This window comes from Asparagus officinalis, chromosome 3 (assembly GCF_001876935.1).
Source record: "Asparagus officinalis chromosome 3, Aspof.V1, whole genome shotgun sequence".
NCBI lineage: Eukaryota > Viridiplantae > Streptophyta > Magnoliopsida > Asparagales > Asparagaceae > Asparagus > Asparagus officinalis.
In genome coordinates, this window is record NC_033796.1 from 29,850,085 (window position 1) to 29,871,739 (window position 21,655).

Sequence of the window (21,655 nt, forward strand, 5' to 3'; positions counted from 1 at the left end):
AAAATCCTCTTTCGGCATGTCGTCGACCTCCCCAAAGTACCACCCTTTCAACAAATTGTAAGATAAAACTTAAAAATTTTCATTTTTCTTGATTTTGACTTTAGTTGCTAATCGAATGTTCGCGAATAGTTACCGAACACATACACAACTAAATGAAGTGAATTCAAATTCTAAATATTATTCAAGTCGAATTTGAACAAGAATACGAATAGTGCTATTTGAGCTGAATTCAAATTCGAACATGACACTATTCGTTCAGATTCGATTCGTTTCCACCCCCAACACTTGGCTTATTGATTGCTCCAACGTACAACTCTTTAATGTTCTATTAGTCGCATGGCAAATGGACTTTCCCTTAATCCAATAAAAGTCAAACTTCAACAATTGATATAATTAAACAATATTTTTAAGATGTCAATTATCCTTCCTTAACAAAGTCAATTGTTTTGCTAGGCAAAACACAAACAAATATACGAATACAATTAGGAGGTTAATTAATTATACACAATGATCAGATAAATAAATGGAATCAAGTAGAGCCGTAAAGGAACTGTTGGCGGCACTAAAGAATCCTAGTTCCTAGGTTTGAATCTAGGGGTCATGTTCAAAATTGTAGTGCTTTAAAATTCTAAGGTCTTTAATAGAAAGTAAAAAAAATTTGCTTAGATTTTGACTACAAATGTATGCTTACTATTGAACAGCAGTAAATACTGATTTTTTTTTTTTTTTCATTTTCTTTCATTCGTATAGTTTTAAAGGTAAGTTCCGCGATCCTACGATTTTTGGGGTACATTTGGTTAAAATAGTAGTCTTGTGTAATGTGGTCAATGCCGACATATGAAGACTTGGCATGACCTGGAATTGACTAAAACAGCCATATTCTATTTTTTATTGATAAAGAAGAGTTTAAGTTTGATCGATTTATGAGTTTTCAGAGCTGTTCATCCAGTTCAAAACACTATCGGATCTTTATGTTGAAAATTTTGCTTAGTTTTAATTTTTTTATGAATCAAACTAGTTTAGTGTGTTATTTTTTCAGACGAATTAAGAGTTGCGCCTTTTTGCAAAAAAACTAATATGATAATTAGGAATATCTTAAATATAACTTTTTTGTTTGTTTGTACGCATAGATCATTTGACATGCTAATTAAGATGAACACCGCCCACCATCACATTGAATAATTAATATATTGAGCTCATATAATAAGAATCTCATATCACCCTTTCATGTAATCATTTTCATGTATGTACAAATATATCTTTTAAGTTTAAGGTTTCTATTGCAATGCGTAATCCATGGACTCAAGGGTTGCATCTTGATCTATGGATATGTCATAAGTTACGTCTAAAGATCTACATACCGCAGAACTCCAATAGTTCAAAATGATCTTCATTGTTCTTCCTATTATTATGATTTTTTTTATTCGTGGGCTGAGGTAAATTCAATGTTAATGCCGGCTAGAACGTGCTATATATAGGGCTGTCCAAAATACCAGTGGTGACCGTTGTGTAAAGAAAAGGTTGGGCCGGCGCGAGAGCGAGGACGAGTGCAGGCATTGGTGACGGACGGTTGTGTGGCGAGAAAACAGGGCAGCGAGGCGCGCGAGCCCGCCCGACGAAGGCCCAGTAAAAACGGCGGCGGGTTGTTGGGATGGTAGCTGTGTGTTGGGCCCTGAAAGAGGGCGGGTGAGAAAATAACGGTGGGTCTAGTTTGTGAGGTTATTTTGGTCATTTGCCTAGGGGGCTGGTTCTATAAATAGATGGGGGTTTTTATTTGTTTTCTTCACACCAAAAACTCATCCCTTCTCTCTTATACTCTTATACTCTCTCTTATACTCTCTTATTTATACTTTCTAATCCTTTCATCAAATGGCTTCCGGATCTGATTATGAAGAGCAAAACCTATCTCCCGATCCTGAAATGAGTCCTCCTACTATGAGTCCTCCTACTGGGTCTACTCCTACCGAAGTTAATTCTGAATCCGGTGGTGACGAATCTGCACCAAGAGCTCCTAAAAGGCCAAGATCCGATGTGTGGAATTTTTATGAGAAGATCGACGTCACCAAGGATGAACACGGTAGGATCCTCACCCAGAAGGCTAAGTGTGCATTGTGCGGCAAGATTTTTCAAGCTCATCATAAGAGCGGCACCAACCACCTCAAACGCCATTTAGATAAACACAACAAAGGCCAGACTCCTCAAGGTGATATCCGACAATCTATGATTTCTCAATCCTCCTCTTCTGGTAGTCTCGGTAGTTGGAACTATGACGCTGCCAGAGCCAGGAAATGCGTAATCAGGTTTATCATTCTTAAAAACCTTCCTTTTAAATTAGTAGAAGATGATGAATTTGAAGATATGTTTAGAGATGGTTTTTATCCTGCATTTAAAAAAATTTCTCGTCAAACCTGTCAACGTGATATTTTAAAATATTATCAGCAAGAACAAGAAAAAATAATTTCTTATTTTAAAAATTTAAACTGTAAATTTTCTTTAACTTCTGATATTTGGACATCTAGAGCACAAACTGGATATTTATGTATCACAGCACACTGGATTGATGAAAATTGGCAAATGTTTAAAAGAGTTGTTTCTTTTATTGCAATAGAAGAGTCACATACTGGTGCTAATGTTGCAAATTTAATAATTGAAGAACTTATGAAATTAGAAATTTCACAAAGAATATTTTCTCTTTCACTAGATAATGCAAGTAATAACAATGTAGCTGTTGATTTTATCAGATCATCTTTATCATTGCCATGTCATGGTGATCTTTTTCATATTAGGTGCATCTGTCATATTTTAAATTTAATTGTTCAAAGTGCATTTACTGAAATTAAACCCATGATAGAAAAGGTTAGAACAGTTGCTTACATGCATAGTGCTTCTGAACAAAGACTTAAAAGATGGAAACAATTTTGTAAAAGAAAAAATGTAAAGCCTAGACTAATTCCAAAAGATGTTGACCATAGGTGGAATTCCACATATGCAATGTTAAGTGTAGCAATAGAATATAAAGACATTATAACTGATTTTATAAACTATTATGCTTCTAGTTCTAGTTCTGGTAGCACTTATGGAATAACTGAAGATGAATGGACAATTATATGTAATTTAAATGAAATGTTAAAAGTTTTTTATGATGCTACAATGTTATTATCTGGCTGTTATTATCCAACCATTACTTTAGCTGCTTTACAAATTTTAAATATTCAAAAAAAAAATTGGGAAATATCGTATGGATGCTACTTTTGGACCTATGATTTTTGAAATAGAGAGCAAATTTAATAAGTACTTTAGGTCTATTCCTCATATTTTTGGTTTGGGGGTTCTTATTGATCCATGCTTGAAGGATATTGGCCTTCGAAGTTTGTTATAGTCAATGTATGGTGGACAGGTTATAGACTTAGATGATGGAACCACTCTTACTGCTACTACTCATCATTTAGTTATTAGAAATTATTTTCAAACCTTATATGATGAGTATGCAGCTAGACATGGTGTAGCTGCACAACAGTCTACAGCTTCGGTTTCTTCGAGCTCATCCCGAGCCCGAGGTAAAAGTGTAAGTTTTGATAGGTATGCAATGGTAGCTGAGCTAACTGGTGGATCTGGACTTGGATCGTCATCATCGGAGGTTTCTGAAATAGATGAATATTTTTCTGCTTCTTTAGTTAGATGTCAAGGAAATGCTTTAGATATTTTGCAATGGTGGAAAGTATATGGATCAGTTTCATATCCTATACTTTCCACCATGGTTCGTGACTTACTAACAGTGCAGGTTTCGACGGTAGCTTCGGAATCCGCCTTCAGCACAGCAGGTCGTTTGATCGACGATCACAGGACATGCTTGGATCCGTATACTGTACAAGCGGTGATGTGCTTACAAGATTGGTGGAGGTACGAGAAGCGAACGCAAGGCATCGATCGGATGGCTGGAATTGAAGATAAATTTGAAGAATTGGGACTAGCAGATAGATATAAAGAATAGATTGTAGTTTTTATATCTTAGCTTAAAATTTGTAAAGAATTATTTTGGAAATAATTGCAAATGATAGTGATATAGGTGAGTAGGTGCCAACCTAGTTGGGATTTACTTATCTATTGTGATGCGATTAATTCCAAAATAAATTTGTACTTGTAATTTGTAAATGATTTATTAGTTATTAATAAAGAATTTGTTTTTATCATTTTTTATTTGTAATTTATGTCATTTTAAGTAATTAATAAAATTATTGTTTTTATTATTTTTCTTATCTTTTTTTTATAATTTAAAATTTAAATAAAATTGAAAAATTTTGGGAAAAAATAAAAAAAAGAAAAAAAATAAAAAAGAAAATCAGTCGGGCCAGCCCGGAACCCGGCCCCGGCCCGGGGTACCCGGGTCCGGGTCCGGGTCCCGGTTTTGCCCGGCCCGGGTCCGGATGGACAGGCCTAGCTATATATATGATTGTTACAAAATTTCTTCTTATTCTATATGAGAACTAAATGTTATACTATTGTTATCTTAAGTCTGAAAGTTTTTAACTTAAATACCATGAAACCTTCATGATGGCTGTATAAAAGAAATAATAGAGGAGCAGAAACAAAAACAAAAAAAAGGTTTCCTTCTTCTTTCTTCTTTCTTCTAGTGATTCAGTTCTCAAGTGGAGGTTGGAGAAGGAAGTCGCACTTTATTTTGGCTTGACAAATGGTTCTAAAAATGCTTCGGCTCGGGCTATCAGACTATAAGAAAGAAGAAGGAAAAGGAATGCAGATAGATTGCAAGCTGATGGGGCTGTTAGAAGAGAGATCAGAGATCTGTAAAATGAGGTGATTCAGCTGGAATGAATTACAATCAGCTTAGGCTCAGTTATGATGATGTTTGTTGTTTGTTTCTTAAAACTTTGTTCAATTGTGAAACACTTCACTTTTGGGTTTTGATGGTAGTTATCTTGATCATCTCCTTGTGGGAGGGATCTATAGATGTGTACAGAGAGGTGTTAGTTCATGCGTTGTAGTCTCTGTTATGAACTCTTGTACACACTCTTGGTTGGGGGTGTGTATCTTTCTTGTAACAACTATTTTTGTTTAATTTAGCTGGCCGGATTACCTTTGTGGTAATCCATTCTTTTTCTAAAAAAAATGATTTAGGCAAATCATCATCAACCGCCACTTATGCAAGTTGACCTCTATATAAAAATACCTTTCATGATAAATATTTTAAACTCCCTTTTCTTAAATATATTCTCATAAAACATTGAATTTTCCTTCTGTCCTCTCTCACTCAACTTGTGCTCATAAGCCACTGGCCGGTTTAAGTTCGCATCTGTCATCAGTTATCATGGGGCTCACTGGACGCTACCCCACAAGTTGACTTGAAGTACTTAATTACATAGATTAAGAGACATGGACTACCATCTCTAAAGGGATTTGTATATAATCCATAGTCTGAGGTGTATCTTTCTTGGACTTTAGCAAATGCTATTTTATTTTATTTTATTTTTATTGTTAAAATTCATTAATATATTAGCTTTTTTGCGCTATTTTCCCCATAGAAATGCGTATTCTGAAATAGTTCCTCCAAAATAAAATACCATAAAACTAATCCCTCAATTTGTTTAAGTTACCAGATAAAGTTTTGTTAGTATTTTATGTATAATTTTACTTCAAATGGGTTCTCTCTCTGCGTAACCAACCTCTCGTCCCCTATAGAGCGCAACGTAAATTCCTCAAGAAAACAAGTCAGGGGTAAGCATGACTTTCCAATAGAACTCTGGTTCCTAGAAACTCCCATTCTCCAACAAATTTGACTCTCTTAACAATCTACTATATCCAAATTAAAAGCAAAACCTCAAAATTATTATTTATGCTATAGTTAACCCTATTCTTGCTGTAGTATGGTTCAGAATATGAAAATTATTGTTCACACTATATATTCCTGCTACAATTTGATTCGGGATATTTAAATTTTGTTCATGCTACAGTAATATTATCAACCTTAGATTTACTGTTTGAGCAGTAATAGTTTTTACATAAATGCTGTTTATGCAGCATTATAGTTTTGAATCTTAGAAATACTCTACAGGCTTGTAGAAATGGTGAAAATATTGGTAAACTTCAGGAAATTTGAAGCGGAAAGGCGTTTGGGTGCTTTCCGGTCGACTACGAGCTTTGGCGCGGTCGACCATCAAACTTGCACGAGTACAGGAGTTTCTAGAGTTCTGGTCGGTCGACCGCAAGGTTAGGTCTGGTCGGTCGACCGCGAGGTTAGGTCCGGTCGACCGCCAAACCCTGTAATGGTTTTTTAGAATTCTATCGTTCTGTCCGGTTGACCGCAGGCTTTGGCGCGGTCGATCGCCAGTCGGGTTTGGGCCTGTGCCTTATTTCTTGTTCTGATTTGCTTTGTGTTTTGATATATATTAAAACACGATTTTAGGGTTTAGTTAATCAGAGATTTGAGATTGTACTGAGCATATTGAGAGGAAAAACTTGTGAGCAAATTGAGAGATTTGCTTTAGAGTTTTTTTGAGTAATTTTATGAGATTGTAACCCTTTGTACTCTCCTTGATTTAGTGGAATCTCCTCATCCTCTTCTTGTGGACGTAGGCAAATTGCTGAACCACATATATCTCTGTGTTTGGTTTGATTTGTCATATTTTGGATTGGATTGTGCTCGTGTTTAGTTTGGTTATCTTCTCCCGTGACTCGTGGACTCGTTTGGTTGTCGAGCACGCTTCCGCAAAGACGCGTAACAATTGGTATCAGAGCTGAGATTTCAGATCTAGGGTTTTTGCATTAGGTGGAGGAAGATTCGTCATGAAAGCTTGGTTCTTGGAGTTCTAGGCTTAGGTGGAGATAGTATTTGGGGTTGCCGTTGAAGATTTCGCTTTCCTTGTGTGGTTAGGAGATCTATTTTAGAATATGTTCTAGGGTTCAGTTGGATAACTTCTAAATTCTATCAAGTTTGAATTTTTTTTCTACAATTTGGAGTTTGTGAGTATGGATGAAGAAGTTGGTGAAAGCAGTAAGATGACGGATACAATTTAAGTTGGTCTTCAAAATACTAAAATTAGTATGGTTAAATATGACGGCAATATCAATTTTGGTTTGTGGATGAGCGACGTACAGGATGCGCTCAATGCTCAGAATTTGGAGAAGACCATCATGATCCATGAGAGGCCACAAAAATATGAAGAGTCGGTATGAGAAAAGATGAATAGGAACGCTTGTGGGGTGATCAGGTCATGTTTGGAACATGGGCTAAAATATGATGTGATTAGGGTGACGTCTGTAATAAAGATGTGAGAAATTTTTAACAACAAGTACCTAACGAAGAGTGTTGAGAACAGATTACACTTGCTGCGTAGGTTATTCAGATTTCAGATGTCCAGGAGCACCTCACTAGCAGTTCATATTAACAACTACACTAAGCTGTTGTCGGACTTGGTGAATGTTGATGAGAAGATATCGGATGAGTACAATATAATTATTTTGTTGGGCTCCTTACCGGATGAGGAGTATGATACCTTTGTGGGATAAGAAACTAACGCTATGAGAGATCTTCTATCAGCTTTGTTGTGAATTCGATGAGAGATCTTCTATCAGCTATAATGAAGTAACTAACACTTTGACGAACTATGATTTAAGAAGAAAGGACAAGGAGACTTTCTGCGCTAGTACTTCAGGAGAGGACTTGTCGACGAGAGGTAGAAGCTCATATCTGAGAGGTGACAATAGAGGTATGTCAAAGTCAAGAGGCCATCACCAGTTAGTAAAAAACCAATGTATATTCTGCAAGGAGCAGAGACATTGAAAGAGAAACTGTCCAAAGCTTAAGGAGAAGGAGAATGGCAAGAAAAAGGGCCAGAAGGCCAATGAGGTGAACGTTGCGAGAGGCGATGATTCAGATGATTCGAGCTTTTCTCTACTGATTACTCTGAAGGTGAACCATTTGGATGCATCAGATTAAATGCTTGATTTTGGCGCTACTTATCATGTTACTCTTAGGTGAGATTGGTTTGCATCATTTAAGACTCGATGGGGGTGTTGTTTTCATGGAGAAATGATTAATCCTGTGGCATTTATGGGATAGAGGATTCGGATGCACGATAAAATAGTCCATGAATTGAAGGAGGTGAGATTTGTTCCTCAGCTGAAGAAAAATCTTATCTCAGTTGGAGCTTTGGAGGCGAAGGGATTCAATGTGACCTTTAAGGATGCTGTAACAAAGCTTACTAATTGATCTTTGGTGGTGATGAAGGGAGTCCGTAGTTGGAACTTATATTATCTGAAGGGGAGCACCGAGATTGACCAGGTAGTTTCAGCTATTTCAAAGACGGACATGAGCAGACTTTGGTATTACAGGTTAGAGCAAACAAGAGAGAAGTCACTGCAGGTGTTGTGCAAGCAAGGACTATTGAAGGGAGCAAAGAGTGGAAAGGTTGAGTTTTGTGAGCACTATGTACTTGGCAAGATGACGAATGTGAAGTTTGAGATTGTCATTCATAGGACGAGGGGCATCCTGGATTACGTGCACACGGATATTTGGGGTCCTACCAAGACTGCATCACTTGGTGGTCGATATTGGTTTGTCACATTCGTTGATGACTATTCTAGACGTTATTAAGTATACACCATGGTAAAGAAGAGTGAAATCCTAGATATATTTGTGAAGTGGAAGAAGAGGTTGGAACTGCAGACTGGGAGAAAGATCAAGACGTTACGATCCGACAATGGTGGTGAGTATACATCAGACCCCTTTCAGCAGCTATGTCAAGACGAGGGCATAGAGAGATACTTCATAGTTAGTCATACACCATAGCAGAATGGGATGATAGAGAGGTTAAATTGGTCTTTGCTGAAGAAGATCCGATGTTTGTTAGCACATAGTGATAGTGGTTTAGAGAAGATTTTTTAGGCCGAGATACTTTCATATGTGAGTCACCTTATTAATAGGCTGCCTTCATCTGTGATTGAGGGGAAAACCCCTATGGAGATGTGGTCGGGAGAGCCAGCACACGACTATGACTAGCTCAAGATATTTGGGTGTCCTGCATACTATCATGTTAAGACTGATAAGTTAAAACCTCGAGCTAGGAATGCCATATTTATAGGATTCAAGTGTGGTGTCAAGGGATACAAGTTATGGGATCCAGTTGATAGGAAGATTGTGTTGAGTAGAGACGTCATGTTCGATGAGGCTTCTATCTTGAAGCTTCCTAGCTCTCATCAGGAGGAGAGTAACCCGACAGAGGAGATATCACAGGTGGTGGAGATTGATGTAGCTTCACATTGTCCAGATGGTACAGTGTCTATTAGAGTGCCGACTGAGATGATGCTAGGTGAGCATGATGACGAGGAGGAGGATACCGATACAGATGTACAAAATTAGGGACCGACGACTTAGGTTTAGGATTCTATTGCGGTTCGGAGATAGAGGAAAGACATACGGATGTCAGCATGGTATACCGACATAGTAGTTACGTATGCACTTCTGGTGGAGAGTATCGATGAGTTGGTGCCTACTACTTTTAGAGAGGCCGAGCACAGTTCGGAGACTGGTTCGTGGCAGATAGCTATGCAGGAGGAGATGAAGTCTCTTCACAAGAATGATACGTAAGAGTTTATTGAGTTTCCTAAGGGGCGGAAGACGATTAGTTGCAAGTGGGTATACACGAAGAAGAAGGACATTGAAGGCACTCCAGTAAGGTTCAAGGCTAGGTTGGTTGCGAAGGGCTATGCACAGGAGGAATGTATTGATTGTAACGAGGTTTTCTCTCATATGGTGAAGCACTCTTCGATTCGGATATTACTAGCTTTGGTGGCACAATATGGATTGGAGTTATATCAGTTGGATGTGAAGACGTTATTTTTTCATAGTGATCTTGATGAAGAAATATATATGACTTAGCCATTGGGATTTCGAGCTGTAGGGAAGGATAAGTTGGTTTGTAGGTTAAAGAAATCGCTATACAGTTTGAAGCAGTCTCCTCGACAGTGATATAGGTGATTCGATGGATTTATGATCGGTCATACATACACTCGGAGCCAGTTTAATCCTTGCGTGTATTTTTACAAGTTGAAAGGAGGTGTGTATATCTATTTGTTACTTTATATCGATGACATGTTGGTTGCCTTTATTTCCAGGTCTGCTATAGATGAGTTCAAGGCACAGCTTTAAAAGGAGTTTGAGATGAAAGATTTGGGTGAGGCAAAGTGTATTTTGGGGATGGAGATCGGCAGAAACAAAGAGAATGACATAATTTTTTTGATACATGTAGCTTATTTGAAGAAGGTTCTACATCGGTTTAATATTAGCATGGATACGTAACCAATTAGTGTACCTTTGGGAGCCCATTTGAAGCTTTTACCTGACCTTTTACCGAAGACAGTTGAAGATAGAGAGTTGATATCGAAGACTCCATATACGAGCATAGTTGGGAGCTTGATGTACGCGATGGTATGTACGATATCAAATTTGTCACAGACGGTGAGCATGGTTTCGAGATACATGCACTATTCAGGAGTGGGTCATTGGGACGTCGTGAGATGGATTTTGAGGTACATTCGTGGTACCCTCAATTTTGGTTTAGTTTTTGAGCGGGACACTAGAGGTGTGCGGTTATGCATTGGCTATGTTGATTCGGAATATGCTGGGGATTTGGATAAGCGCCGGTCTATGACGGGGTATGTGTTCACTTTGACTCGTGTGCCGGGGTGTTGGAGATGCACCTTACACTCTACGATGGCTTTGTCGACGACGGAGGCAGAGTATATGGCAATTACAGAGGCAGTGAAGGAGGCTATTTGGCTTCGAGGACTTTTGAAGGAACTTGGTATTTCGCAACGGTTTGTCACCATTCATTGTGATAGCATGAATGCTATCTATTTAGCGAAAAATCATGTTTTTCATGCGAGGAAGAAGCACATTGATGTTCGTTATCACTTCGTTCGGGATGTCCTTGAAGATGGCGATGTGGAAATTATGAAGGTCCACACGAAGGATAATCCGGTGGATATGCTCACAAAGGTGGTTCTGAGCAACAAGTTTGATCATTGTCGAAACTTGTTGCACATTAGTGATTGTTGAGGCCGTTGACGGTCATTTGAATGAACTACGAGCGGCTTGATCCCCTTGGAAGAGGGGGTACATAGGCAGCCAATTTGATATAGCCGGTTTGATGTGTTGATACCGACATTTGGAGATTGTTCACATTCTCATTTGGGTTCTCGACTTGTTATGGATTGAGTCCGTTGTCGTAGATTTATTCTACTTCGTACTGGACCCAACAAGTGGGATATTTTTTGGTTGGTATTAGTGTCGACTCAGTTTTCATTCAGAAAACTTCACCGAGATGGAGAATTATAGAAATGATGAAAATATTGGTCAAATTCAGGAAATTTGAAGCGGAAAGGCGTTTGGGTGCTTTCCGGTCGACCACGAGCTTTGGCGCGGTCGACCGCCAAACGTGCACGAGTACAGAAGTTTCTGGAGTTCTGGTCGGTCGACCGCGAGGTTAGGTTCGGTCGACCGCCAAACTCTGTAATGGTTTTCTGGAATTCTGTCGTTCTATCCGGTCGACCGCGAACTTTGGCGCGGTCGACCGCCAGTCGGGTTTAGACATGGGCCTTATTTCTTGTTCTGATTTGGTTTGTGTTTTGATATATATTAAAACACGATTTTAGGGTTTAGTTAATCAGAGATTTGAGATTGTACAGAGCATATTGAGAGGGAGAACTTGTGAGCAAGTTGAGAGATTTGGTTTAGGGTTTATTTGAGTGATTTTGTGAGATTGTAACCCTTTGTACTCTCCTTGATTTAGTGGAATCTTTCCATCATCTCCCCGTGGACGTAGGCAAATTGCCGAATCACATATATCTCTGTGTTTGGTTTGATTTGTCGTATTTTGGATTGGATTGTACTCGTGTTTGGTTTGGTTATCTTCTCCCGTGACTCACGGACTCGTTTGGTTGTTGAGCACGCTTCCGCAAAGACGCACAACAATTATCGTGAATTTTTTAGCCCATTGTCTATTGTTAAAGTTGAAGTGTAATTTTTAACCTTTAGAGCACTGTTCTATCTATTTTTTTGTTCTTGCAAATGATGAATTTAAAATTTATCAGTCTTACATATATAAATCTTTTCTGGCTTTATTATAGAAAATTTATAAAACTTGCTAATTGGTGTACTATTTTGTTAATTGCTTTAAAAATTCACTCTATAAATAGTAGAAAAATTTGTTGATGAAGTTTTTATAAATAGTTATATATAAAAATCATATTATAAATTTGGTGACAAATATAACCGTAACCGGCAACAACTCGCAAGCTTAATACTAGTATCTCGATGTCCAAAACATATGAAACTTAGCTCAAACTAAAATTAAAATACACTTTCTCTCATGAAAACTATGTGCTTAAAAAACCCTAGATAAAACGTGCGAACACTTAAACCTGGCTCTTCCCATTTTACCCTTATAGCCTCTTATATATAGTATATATAAATCCCCTCTCTGAACACCCGAACTCAACGAACAAAGAAGAGAGCAAAGTCACGTGTCTCAATTAACAACCAGTCTCAACTCTTGAGAGAGAGAGAGAGAGAGAGAGAGAGAGAGAGCATGGCTTTTTGTAGAGAAATTATTGGGCCTTCTTCATTAGAGAGATCCTCTCTGCTCCCAAACCCCAATTCCATTTTCTTAAGAAAACAGAGCATGCTCAGTTTCGAGTCCCCTGCTCAGGTTTCAACCAGAAAGAAGAGGGCGGTGAGATCACCGGCGGTGAATCAGCGAGGATGTCATGAAGCTAGTGATCGGTAAACCGGCGGCGAAGTTTAGCGTGAGAGCGGCGGTGACCGTAAGGAGAAAGAGCAAGGAGGATCTGAAAGGAGCCATTGCTAACCAATTGGATGCTATGTCTGATAAACTTGGGAGAAATGTTGTGTTGGAGCTCATTAGTACTGAGATTAATCCGAGTAAGCCTCAATTTCTCATCTGGGTATTTATTATTTTGTCCCAATATCTTTCCCTCTGTAGCTCTTGGCTTGATTTTGGTGAATCTTGATTGCCTATTTGGGATACAATAATTGAGGGGTTAATTAAGAAAGGACAGTGGTCTTTTCTGAAGATTTAGACCATTTTCCTTTCTGGGTTTATATTATAAGAGGTCCTCTCTCTACTAGATTTTCAGCAGCTCAATTTTTTACAAAATACACCATCAAAATATGTTGTTTCTGTGAATTTCTGTGTTTTCTCAGGTCTTTTAATTCTTATATAGTTTTCTCATTCCAATAATCTATTTTTAAGCTCAATTAATAAACAACATGTTTGGCTTTAAGCATACAATTTCTGGCATCTTCCGATAATTTCTGATAAAGACATCTACTTACTGCATTTTCATTGTCAGTGTCATTTATCACCTGTTCAAAGCTTTGTAGTACTTCAAAATTTGTCCGTAAACATTACAGACTCAGTTTCTTCTAATGAATCATAGAAACAAGGAGACCAAAGAGAAGCGGAGAAGGCATGATCAAAGATTGGTACGAGAAGAAGAATCTAAAGATGGAGAGGGTGGTTTACACTGCAGAGTTCATGATCGATTCTAGCTTCGGATTGCCAGGGGCCATTACTGTGATAAATAGGCATCAGAAGGAGTTCTTCTTGGAGAGCATCGTGGTCGAAGGATTTCAAACGGGCACTATTGTGTTCCCCTGTAATTCATGGGTTCAATCCACCAAGGATCTCCCCACCAAGAGAGTTTTCTTCACAAACAAGGTAGCTTTTTTAAGATGAAACAGTGAAGCATATACAATCCAGTGCTTCATTAGAAAGAAATTAACGGAAAAAAAAAACATCTTTAGAATGGAGATATATAAACATTTGTGAGAATTTGCATATATATACTATGTGACTAGCGTCGATCGAAGGATTATTTGGCGTATTCCATCTTGTTTTACTTTAATATGGCTTATAATGTATGGAGGAAACAATTGAATTAAATGCCCAAATCGCATGAACATGTATTGTATAACTGCATGGTTGATGATCGATTTTATGTAGATCAAACTAATTGTTACACAGTTTGTGTCCCCTTTAGCTTCATTGATCATAATAATTTTATGATCATTCTCAAGCGGTAGGAACCTTAGGCGTCCCTTATTCATAATGTTCTCTCAAGCATTTAAATTTCTCCCGTTATATCAGAAGATCAAGGATCTTGCATTAGAGGCAATTGACTAAAAATTACGCAGCCTATCTAAATTATTTATTTGCCTGTACTCCAGCCATATTTGCCATCAGAAACGCCTGCAGGACTAAGAACGCTGCGAGAGCAGGAGCTTCAAGAGCTAAGAGGAGATGGTAAAGGAATCAGAAAGCGCTCTGATAGAATCTACGACTATGCAACTTACAATGACCTGGGAAATCCAGATAAAGGAATGGAGTTTGTGAGACCTACGCTTGGTGGGGAGAAAATCCCATATCCAAGGAGGTGTCGCACTGGTCGTCCTCCTACTGATACTAGTAAGTCTTCTTGTTTTCATTTCGCGAGGTCAGAAATAAATGAAAATTAATATTATGCTATATATCCGTTGTCCTGACATATGAAATCTAACATATATGTCACGCATTTTACCATTATAACTTACATAATGTTGTTGTATTCATGTACACGTGTGTCATGTTGTCTGACTGGATTTGAGTAGGAGAGGAGGACCTGTCAAGATCCGATATTAAAGCAATGAGCTGTCCTGATTGTTACATAAAATAGATGTTTTTATGTGAGAAAGATAATGCAGCCTCAGTCCAGCATGCAGTTTCTAGGAAATATGGACAATTTTGAACTTTGACTGTTGCCCCATGACAAAAGGGTAGTTGGTAGACTTGGTTCATGGATTAATTTTGACCTATGATTGTGATCTTGATCTGAGAGGTTGGAAGATGGAAATCGTCTGTGTTAGTGAGTTGAGGATTTGGTTAACCTTTTAAATTGTCTTATAACCGGAAAAAAAATTCAAATAGTTGTTTATGTGTGAATTATGTCATATTAAGAACAATATTTATCACTGTTCTGGGTGAGTTTGCTCATAATTCGTCAAAAAAAAAATTCGTCAGAATTGAAGGTTAACAAAATCATTAATTATACAATCTAAGTCTTTCATCAAATCATAACCATAATTCACAAACTAACTTAGAATTACATAATAAACCTTCTCATTTCTGATAAACTCTGATACTGCAGACTTACTCTGCGAGAGCCGAATTGAGAAACCGCATCCAATCTACGTGCCAAGGGACGAGGCATTTGAGGAACTAAAACAAGATGCGTTCTTATCGGGAAGGCTAAAAGCGGTGTTGCACAATCTCATTCCTTCTCTCGTTGCCTCTATCTCCGGCGACAACCATGATTTTCTCGGTTTCCATGATATCGATAACCTCTACAAGGAGGGCCTCCTCCTAAAGCTCGGCTTACAGGACCATCTCCTTCATAAAATCCCCATGGTTCGAAAGATTCAGGAGTCGAGTCACGGCTTGCTCAGATATGACACTCCAAGCATTCTCTTGAGTAAGCATCCTACAAAGACTCTTTCGAATATTTTATTAAGGATACATTTGGTAACTTGAGTTAACGTGGTTTAGTGGAACAAAACCTGATTCAACATTAATCTTGGTTTCGTAAATAATCAGGGCTTCAATTTTTTTTTGGTGTGCCAAATATTGACCTTAACTGTGTCAGGATTGTCCCAATGCTAGTTATGGACAAAGAGGGGAAGTTGCGTAATTCAACGTAAACATTAAATCTATCAAGACTCGAGTGAATCTCGAGTCCAATCAAAGAAAAGTCCAACACATTGTTACTTAATTTTTGAGATTAAAGGGGCACTTTAGTAACCTTATATTGGCATGCGCAGAGGACAAGTTTGCTTGGCTACGAGACGATGAGTTCGCGCGGCAGGCGGTGGCGGGAATCAACCCTGTTAGTATAGAACGGGTCAAGGTAATTTTAGTCAAAAAAAAAATCTAGGGGTATTTTCGGCATCTAAAGATACAAGTAAATCCACTTAATCCGCAAAAGTTGACCGAGTGACCGGGCAATTTCCGTCCACAGGTATTTCCACCTGTCAGCAAGCTTGATCCCACGGTCTATGGCCCACCAGAGTCTGGCCTCAAAGAGGAGCACATTGCTGGTCAACTCGATGGAATGACAGTCAAACAGGTAAGTGACCAGTGACCACCCTAATTTGCAGACAAACCCTTCTCCTTTTACTAAATTGCTAATTCTGTCATTGTTCTACTTGTGCAAATAAATTTAGGCTATAGAGGAAGGGAAGCTCTTTATGCTTGACTACCATGACATCTACTTCCCATTCCTCGACCGGATCAACGCAATGGACGGCCGTAAGGCCTATGGAACTCGAACCATCTTCTTCTTGACTCAGCTCGGAACCCTGAAACCAGTCGCCATCGAGCTCAGCCTACCTCCGGCAAAGCCAGGGTTGACTCAATCTAGTCGAGTGCTGACTCCGCCTTGCGATGCAACCAGCAACTGGCTCTGGCAATTGGCCAAGGCCCATGTTTGTTCCAATGATTCCGGAGTACACCAACTTGTCAACCATTGGTAGTACACTATATCCATTTATACAAATTTTATCATACAACACCCTATGTCTGTGATTATTGAACTATTGGTGTCAATTGGAACAGGTTAAGGACTCATGCCATGATGGAGCCGTTTATTCTAGCAGCGCATAGGCAATTAAGTGCTATGCATCCGGTGTACAAACTGCTGGAGCCACACATGAGGTACACATTGGAGATCAATGCGCTGGCGAGGCAGAGCCTCATCAACGCAGAGGGAGTGATCGCTTCTTGCTTTACCCCTGGTCCCTACTGTATGGAGATCAGCGCGGCCTTTTATAAGAACAACTGGCGTTTCGATCTTGAGGGGCTCCCTTCCGATCTCATTCGAAGGCAAGTTTTCAGATGCCTCAGCTCTGACGCTGGTATTGTTATTACGAAATGTAGGGGCTTTTAGCACGATAGATGATCGCGAACGTATTAAATATGACATTTATCATATTCATATTTATTTATTGGTCACATATAATTTTATGACAATAAGAATTTAGATATGGTTCAACATGAAAACTCTATATTCACCAAAATCGAATATGGATATGGATTTGAATGAAAGGAACACTTACATGAAGACTTCTCGGGTATTAGACAGACATATAAAATTTAATATTATATAGATTTTACTATAAAGAAAATGTCTTATATAGATTTTACTATAAAGAAAATGTCTTAAGTAGAACGAAATTTCTCAAATCAGAATCCATTATTAGGGTCTACACCGTAGAAACCTAGAATTAGGTCGCCACATCACCAAAATAAACTTACAAGTCCATTAACCTAAGTTCAAAATAGTTTTGCATATATCAAAATGTTATGTATTCTCGTTATATTTTTTATTTCTTCAGAAAGGACCCTAACAAATCAAATATTATTCACAGGGGCATGGCAGTCGAGGACAGCTCCCAACCCCACGGCCTACGTCTCCTCGTCTCCGACTATCCCTATGCAAACGACGGTCTCCTAATCTCTAATCTGGTCCGCGATCCGAAATTACGTCCAATCCTACGTGGATACCTACTATCCAAACCCAACCAGCATCCAAACCGACACTGAGCTCCAATCCTGGTACGCCGAGTCCATCCACGTGGGTCACGCCGACCACCGCCATGCCTCTTGGTGGCCCCCGCTCACCACTCCGTCCGACCTAGTGCACATCCTCACCACGCTCATCTGGCTCGCTTCAGCCCAACATGCTGCTTTAAATTTCGGGCAGTACCCAATTGGAGGTTATGTCCCAAATCGACCTCCGTTAATGCGAAGGCTCGTACCCGATCCGATAGAAGACCCGGTTGAGTTTGAACTGTTTAGATCCGACCCGCATAAGTTCTTTTTGCTAGCGATGCCTGGGGTCTTACAGGCGACTAAGTTCATGGCAGTGGTGGATACCTTGTCGACCCATTCGCCGGATGAGGAGTACTTAGGAGAGAGGCCGCTGCCGGACACCTGGACAGATGACGAAGTGGCTATGGAAGGATACAGGGAGTATAGGGAGGAGATAGCTAGGATTGAGGAGGAGATACAGAGAAGGAATTCGGATCCAGGTTTGAGGAATCGATGCGGAGCGGGTATGATGCCGTATGAGTTATTGGTGCCGAGTTCGGGTCCTGGGGTAACGGGTAAGGGTGTACCCAATAGTGTGTCGATATAGGCTGCAGATATTTATGGTGGTCTATTTTTGGGCGATGTAGAAGGTAACTGTGTAAAATATAAGTCTATGAAGATTGTGATTACGAGTAACGTTCATCAGTATACATGTTGTTTGTTTAGAATGAACATTGAGTACCCATGAGCATGCAAGCTTGCAATTTTGATGAATACTAAATAGATATAAAGTTTCCCCTCATCAAAGATGATGAAACCTACAGATACTCCAGTTTCAGAAAACTATGTCTAGCCTGTGATTGAAACAAATAAAAACTAACACACATCGGAAAAATGGAAGGTAAAAAAAAAAGTTGTATTTATCAATTTGATTTGAATAATGCATCCTATCCTGTAGCCTTTGTCACATTCTGGAATAAAATGATGAAAGATGCGATAGACGAGATTCAAAGGATTGCTTTTACCAACCCTAAGGTGGAAACATAATAATGAGCTTGCACCACCACAATCTTAAATGATTTACGCACGCATCATAGCAAAAGGAAAGAGGGATGGATAATATCCAGTACAGCACTCCACTCATAGTTCACAAGTCAATTTTTCATGGTCTTTCTTCCCCTAAAATGTAGAGTCGGCATCAAAAATTTTAGTGACCTTAGAGAATAATGAATGTTTCAAAAATCATGAAGGCTAAACAAAATTAACTATATTATAAAAAAGGAAGCTCAACCAAACATATATCATCTTGAACCTCAGTAGCAATGCCCCACTCCACAAGAAATATACACAAAAGCATTCGAGAGTTCAAAAATATACCTGACTTGCGAGGACAAATGAAAACAGTTGAACTTGTAAATGCAAACTGCTTCTTCCTTCAAATTTCTTGAAAGTAGCAGCACTCTCAAATAGCAAACGCACCAGTTCAGAAAGAAACGCTCGCATTCAAACCTGCTGAAGTAGTAAAGTTCGACAAACCCTTAAGACCTGTGAAAATTAATATACACAAAATTCCAGCACGAAGAAGAAGAAGAAGTACGAGAAAAGACTTGAGGATGAGCATGATCATTTAACATTATTTAATGTATTAACTGACCTAATAGTTTGATATTAGGCCTCAATATTGTTAGATACCTGGAAAAGATACCTGGAAAAAAAGCCTTTAAAGGAAAATCCAGATAGGGGCATAGTTATTTTGTTTCGATTAGTGTACTTAAACAGATGTCAGTGGATGCTATCTTCGCATCACACCATTTTTGCTTCGTGAATGAACTTGTATGAGCTCTAATTGCTAGACTGAACAAAATTGAACTTCTTTGTTTCCCATGTTTTCGGATCTCCTGTCCCTTTCCCATTTAAAGCTAGTAATCCAGTTGCTGAATTGCTGAATTCACTGCTAGGTTCTCTCAATTTGCTGGTAATCTCACCAAGTAGTACTCTTTTAAGCTGCAATTAGTTCTTCAAAACTTCTCATCACTCTAAAGTATTTGATATCAGTCTGATTTGCTTCGAATCTGAAACTCAAAAGCTATTCTACTATGGATCTTTCTGAGACTTCCTTTATAAACTCTGATTGCCCCGATGAGGTCCATTTGGATCCACTAACTTCAGGAAGATACTTGCAGGTTGAATTTAAATTGCCAACCGTAACTGCAACTGCCACTAAGATATGATTGTAAGAGACCTTTGATGACTAAATATTTGTATTACAGGCCATGTCTTTTACCTCCAACAGAAGCCCTCCCAAAAATCCTTCGCTTTTGCAATTGAAGCCATCTTGGAATAGTTTTGATTCATTTTCCTGTTGGATCTTCATATCGACCAGATAATCACTTGTAAACTTTGTTTATTTAAATGGTAAACAAATATTAGCCTTCGTTTTCAGCACAATGTAAATTCTTCAGATGAGGAAATTTTCAGCCTCAAGAATTTAAGAAGCATGCTAGCTCCAGTAAACGTTGAAGCATAGTGGTGGTAATATATGGCTCGTAGGGCAAATGTCTAACCTACGAAACTTACACTACTCCATGGAAGCTTAACCTTTGCATTTGATGTGGGAAGTTTACACCTCTGCGCTTCACCTACAGAAGCTTAAACATTAATACAAAGATTTTACTGGCCCCTTGTAAATAATAAGGATCTGAACAAAGTCATCAGTACCACCAATACAGTGGGAACTTCATTTTCATTGCTTGGTATACTTGTATAGTTCATATTGAAGTGTTTCCTACTTCTTCCAGGTAACACCAATTAGAACTGTTACTGAAATCCTCACTCCTATCAGTTTTATACTCTAAATAAGACACAGAGGGGGTTTTAATTGTTATATGTGTCTATGTACATAAGCATATACTTTAAGCTTATATTTACCGTATGCATGCATTTATGATTATTGCTCTATTTATTTGTGTAATGTGAAATGAAAATTCCTAAAGCCTATACTTTTCTCCTAGGAACTTGTGCTCCATTGGGTTAAGGATCAAAATGTTACAAACTAAACCTCTGCCCTCCTATGAATGACCCAGAACGCCTAGTGGACCTGTGTTTTGATAAAATTTCTACAATATTATTGTGTCATCATTACATAATTGTATGCAACTGCTTTTGCACTTGGCAGGCTACTTTACATAAGGTGGAAACTAGAAGTCTACAACATCCTAACCTCTTTGCATGATAGTAGACGCTTATTATCATATTCCCTAAACATAAGGTACAAAGGTGAAATCAAAATTGCAGCTTGATCGTGCGCAACTGATGCAATCCTGCATGACATATTCAGAAGACCATGATTCTTACCACATGCACGCGCACACACGCAAGAAGAAAACACAACAGCGACAATGAAGACAAAGCAAAAGAAAAGGGGACAAAAAACAAAGAAGAAAAAGTCCCCACCCACTATTAAAGTAGGTTAAAATAGTTCAATTAAAACACATGGTAATGCCTTCACTAAGCTTGAAAATCATTTCTAATGGTGACGAAGTCAAGCTAGACTTCAGTTCTGAATCTTCAGAGATCTCAAGATCTACTTAAAATTCATGAACTGCTCAAGTACTGCTGGAGGCTTACCCAATATTGCACCAATATATTATATAGCAAAAAGTGACCAAGATGAACGGGCATCAGGTGTGTACCAGTAAGTCAAAATAAGTACTAGGAAATAAATGCTTGGGATTATACTTTTAAAAGAGGTACTATTTACATGTATCACTTACCTTAAAGATCACAGGGAGCTGAAAAAAATCTGAGGCAACAAGAAGGGGTTATGTGAGGGACCACCTGACTTCATTTTACAGATGAACTTGAAGGGAAACTCGCTGAGATCAATGCATTTTCCCTACCATGAGACTATTAGCAACTATTAGCCTGGCATGGCTCATAGTGGAGCAAAACATTCTACCAAGCCATGTTGCTTGAAATTAAAAAAAAAAAAACTACAA

At 38.6% G+C, this 21,655-nt stretch overlaps 1 protein-coding gene across 1 annotated transcript; it reads left to right on the forward strand.

The window, feature by feature from the left end:
• Positions 12,516–18,389, forward strand: LOC109833605 (probable lipoxygenase 6). Its single transcript, XM_020401347.1, is given in 11 exon segments — positions 12,516–12,763; positions 12,765–12,955; positions 13,474–13,754; positions 14,264–14,501; positions 15,220–15,543; positions 15,890–15,975; positions 16,087–16,194; positions 16,292–16,596; positions 16,683–16,949; positions 17,495–17,576; positions 17,578–18,389. Coding segments are annotated over 11 exon segments (2,730 nt in total). The 5' UTR covers positions 12,516–12,602; the 3' UTR covers positions 18,265–18,389.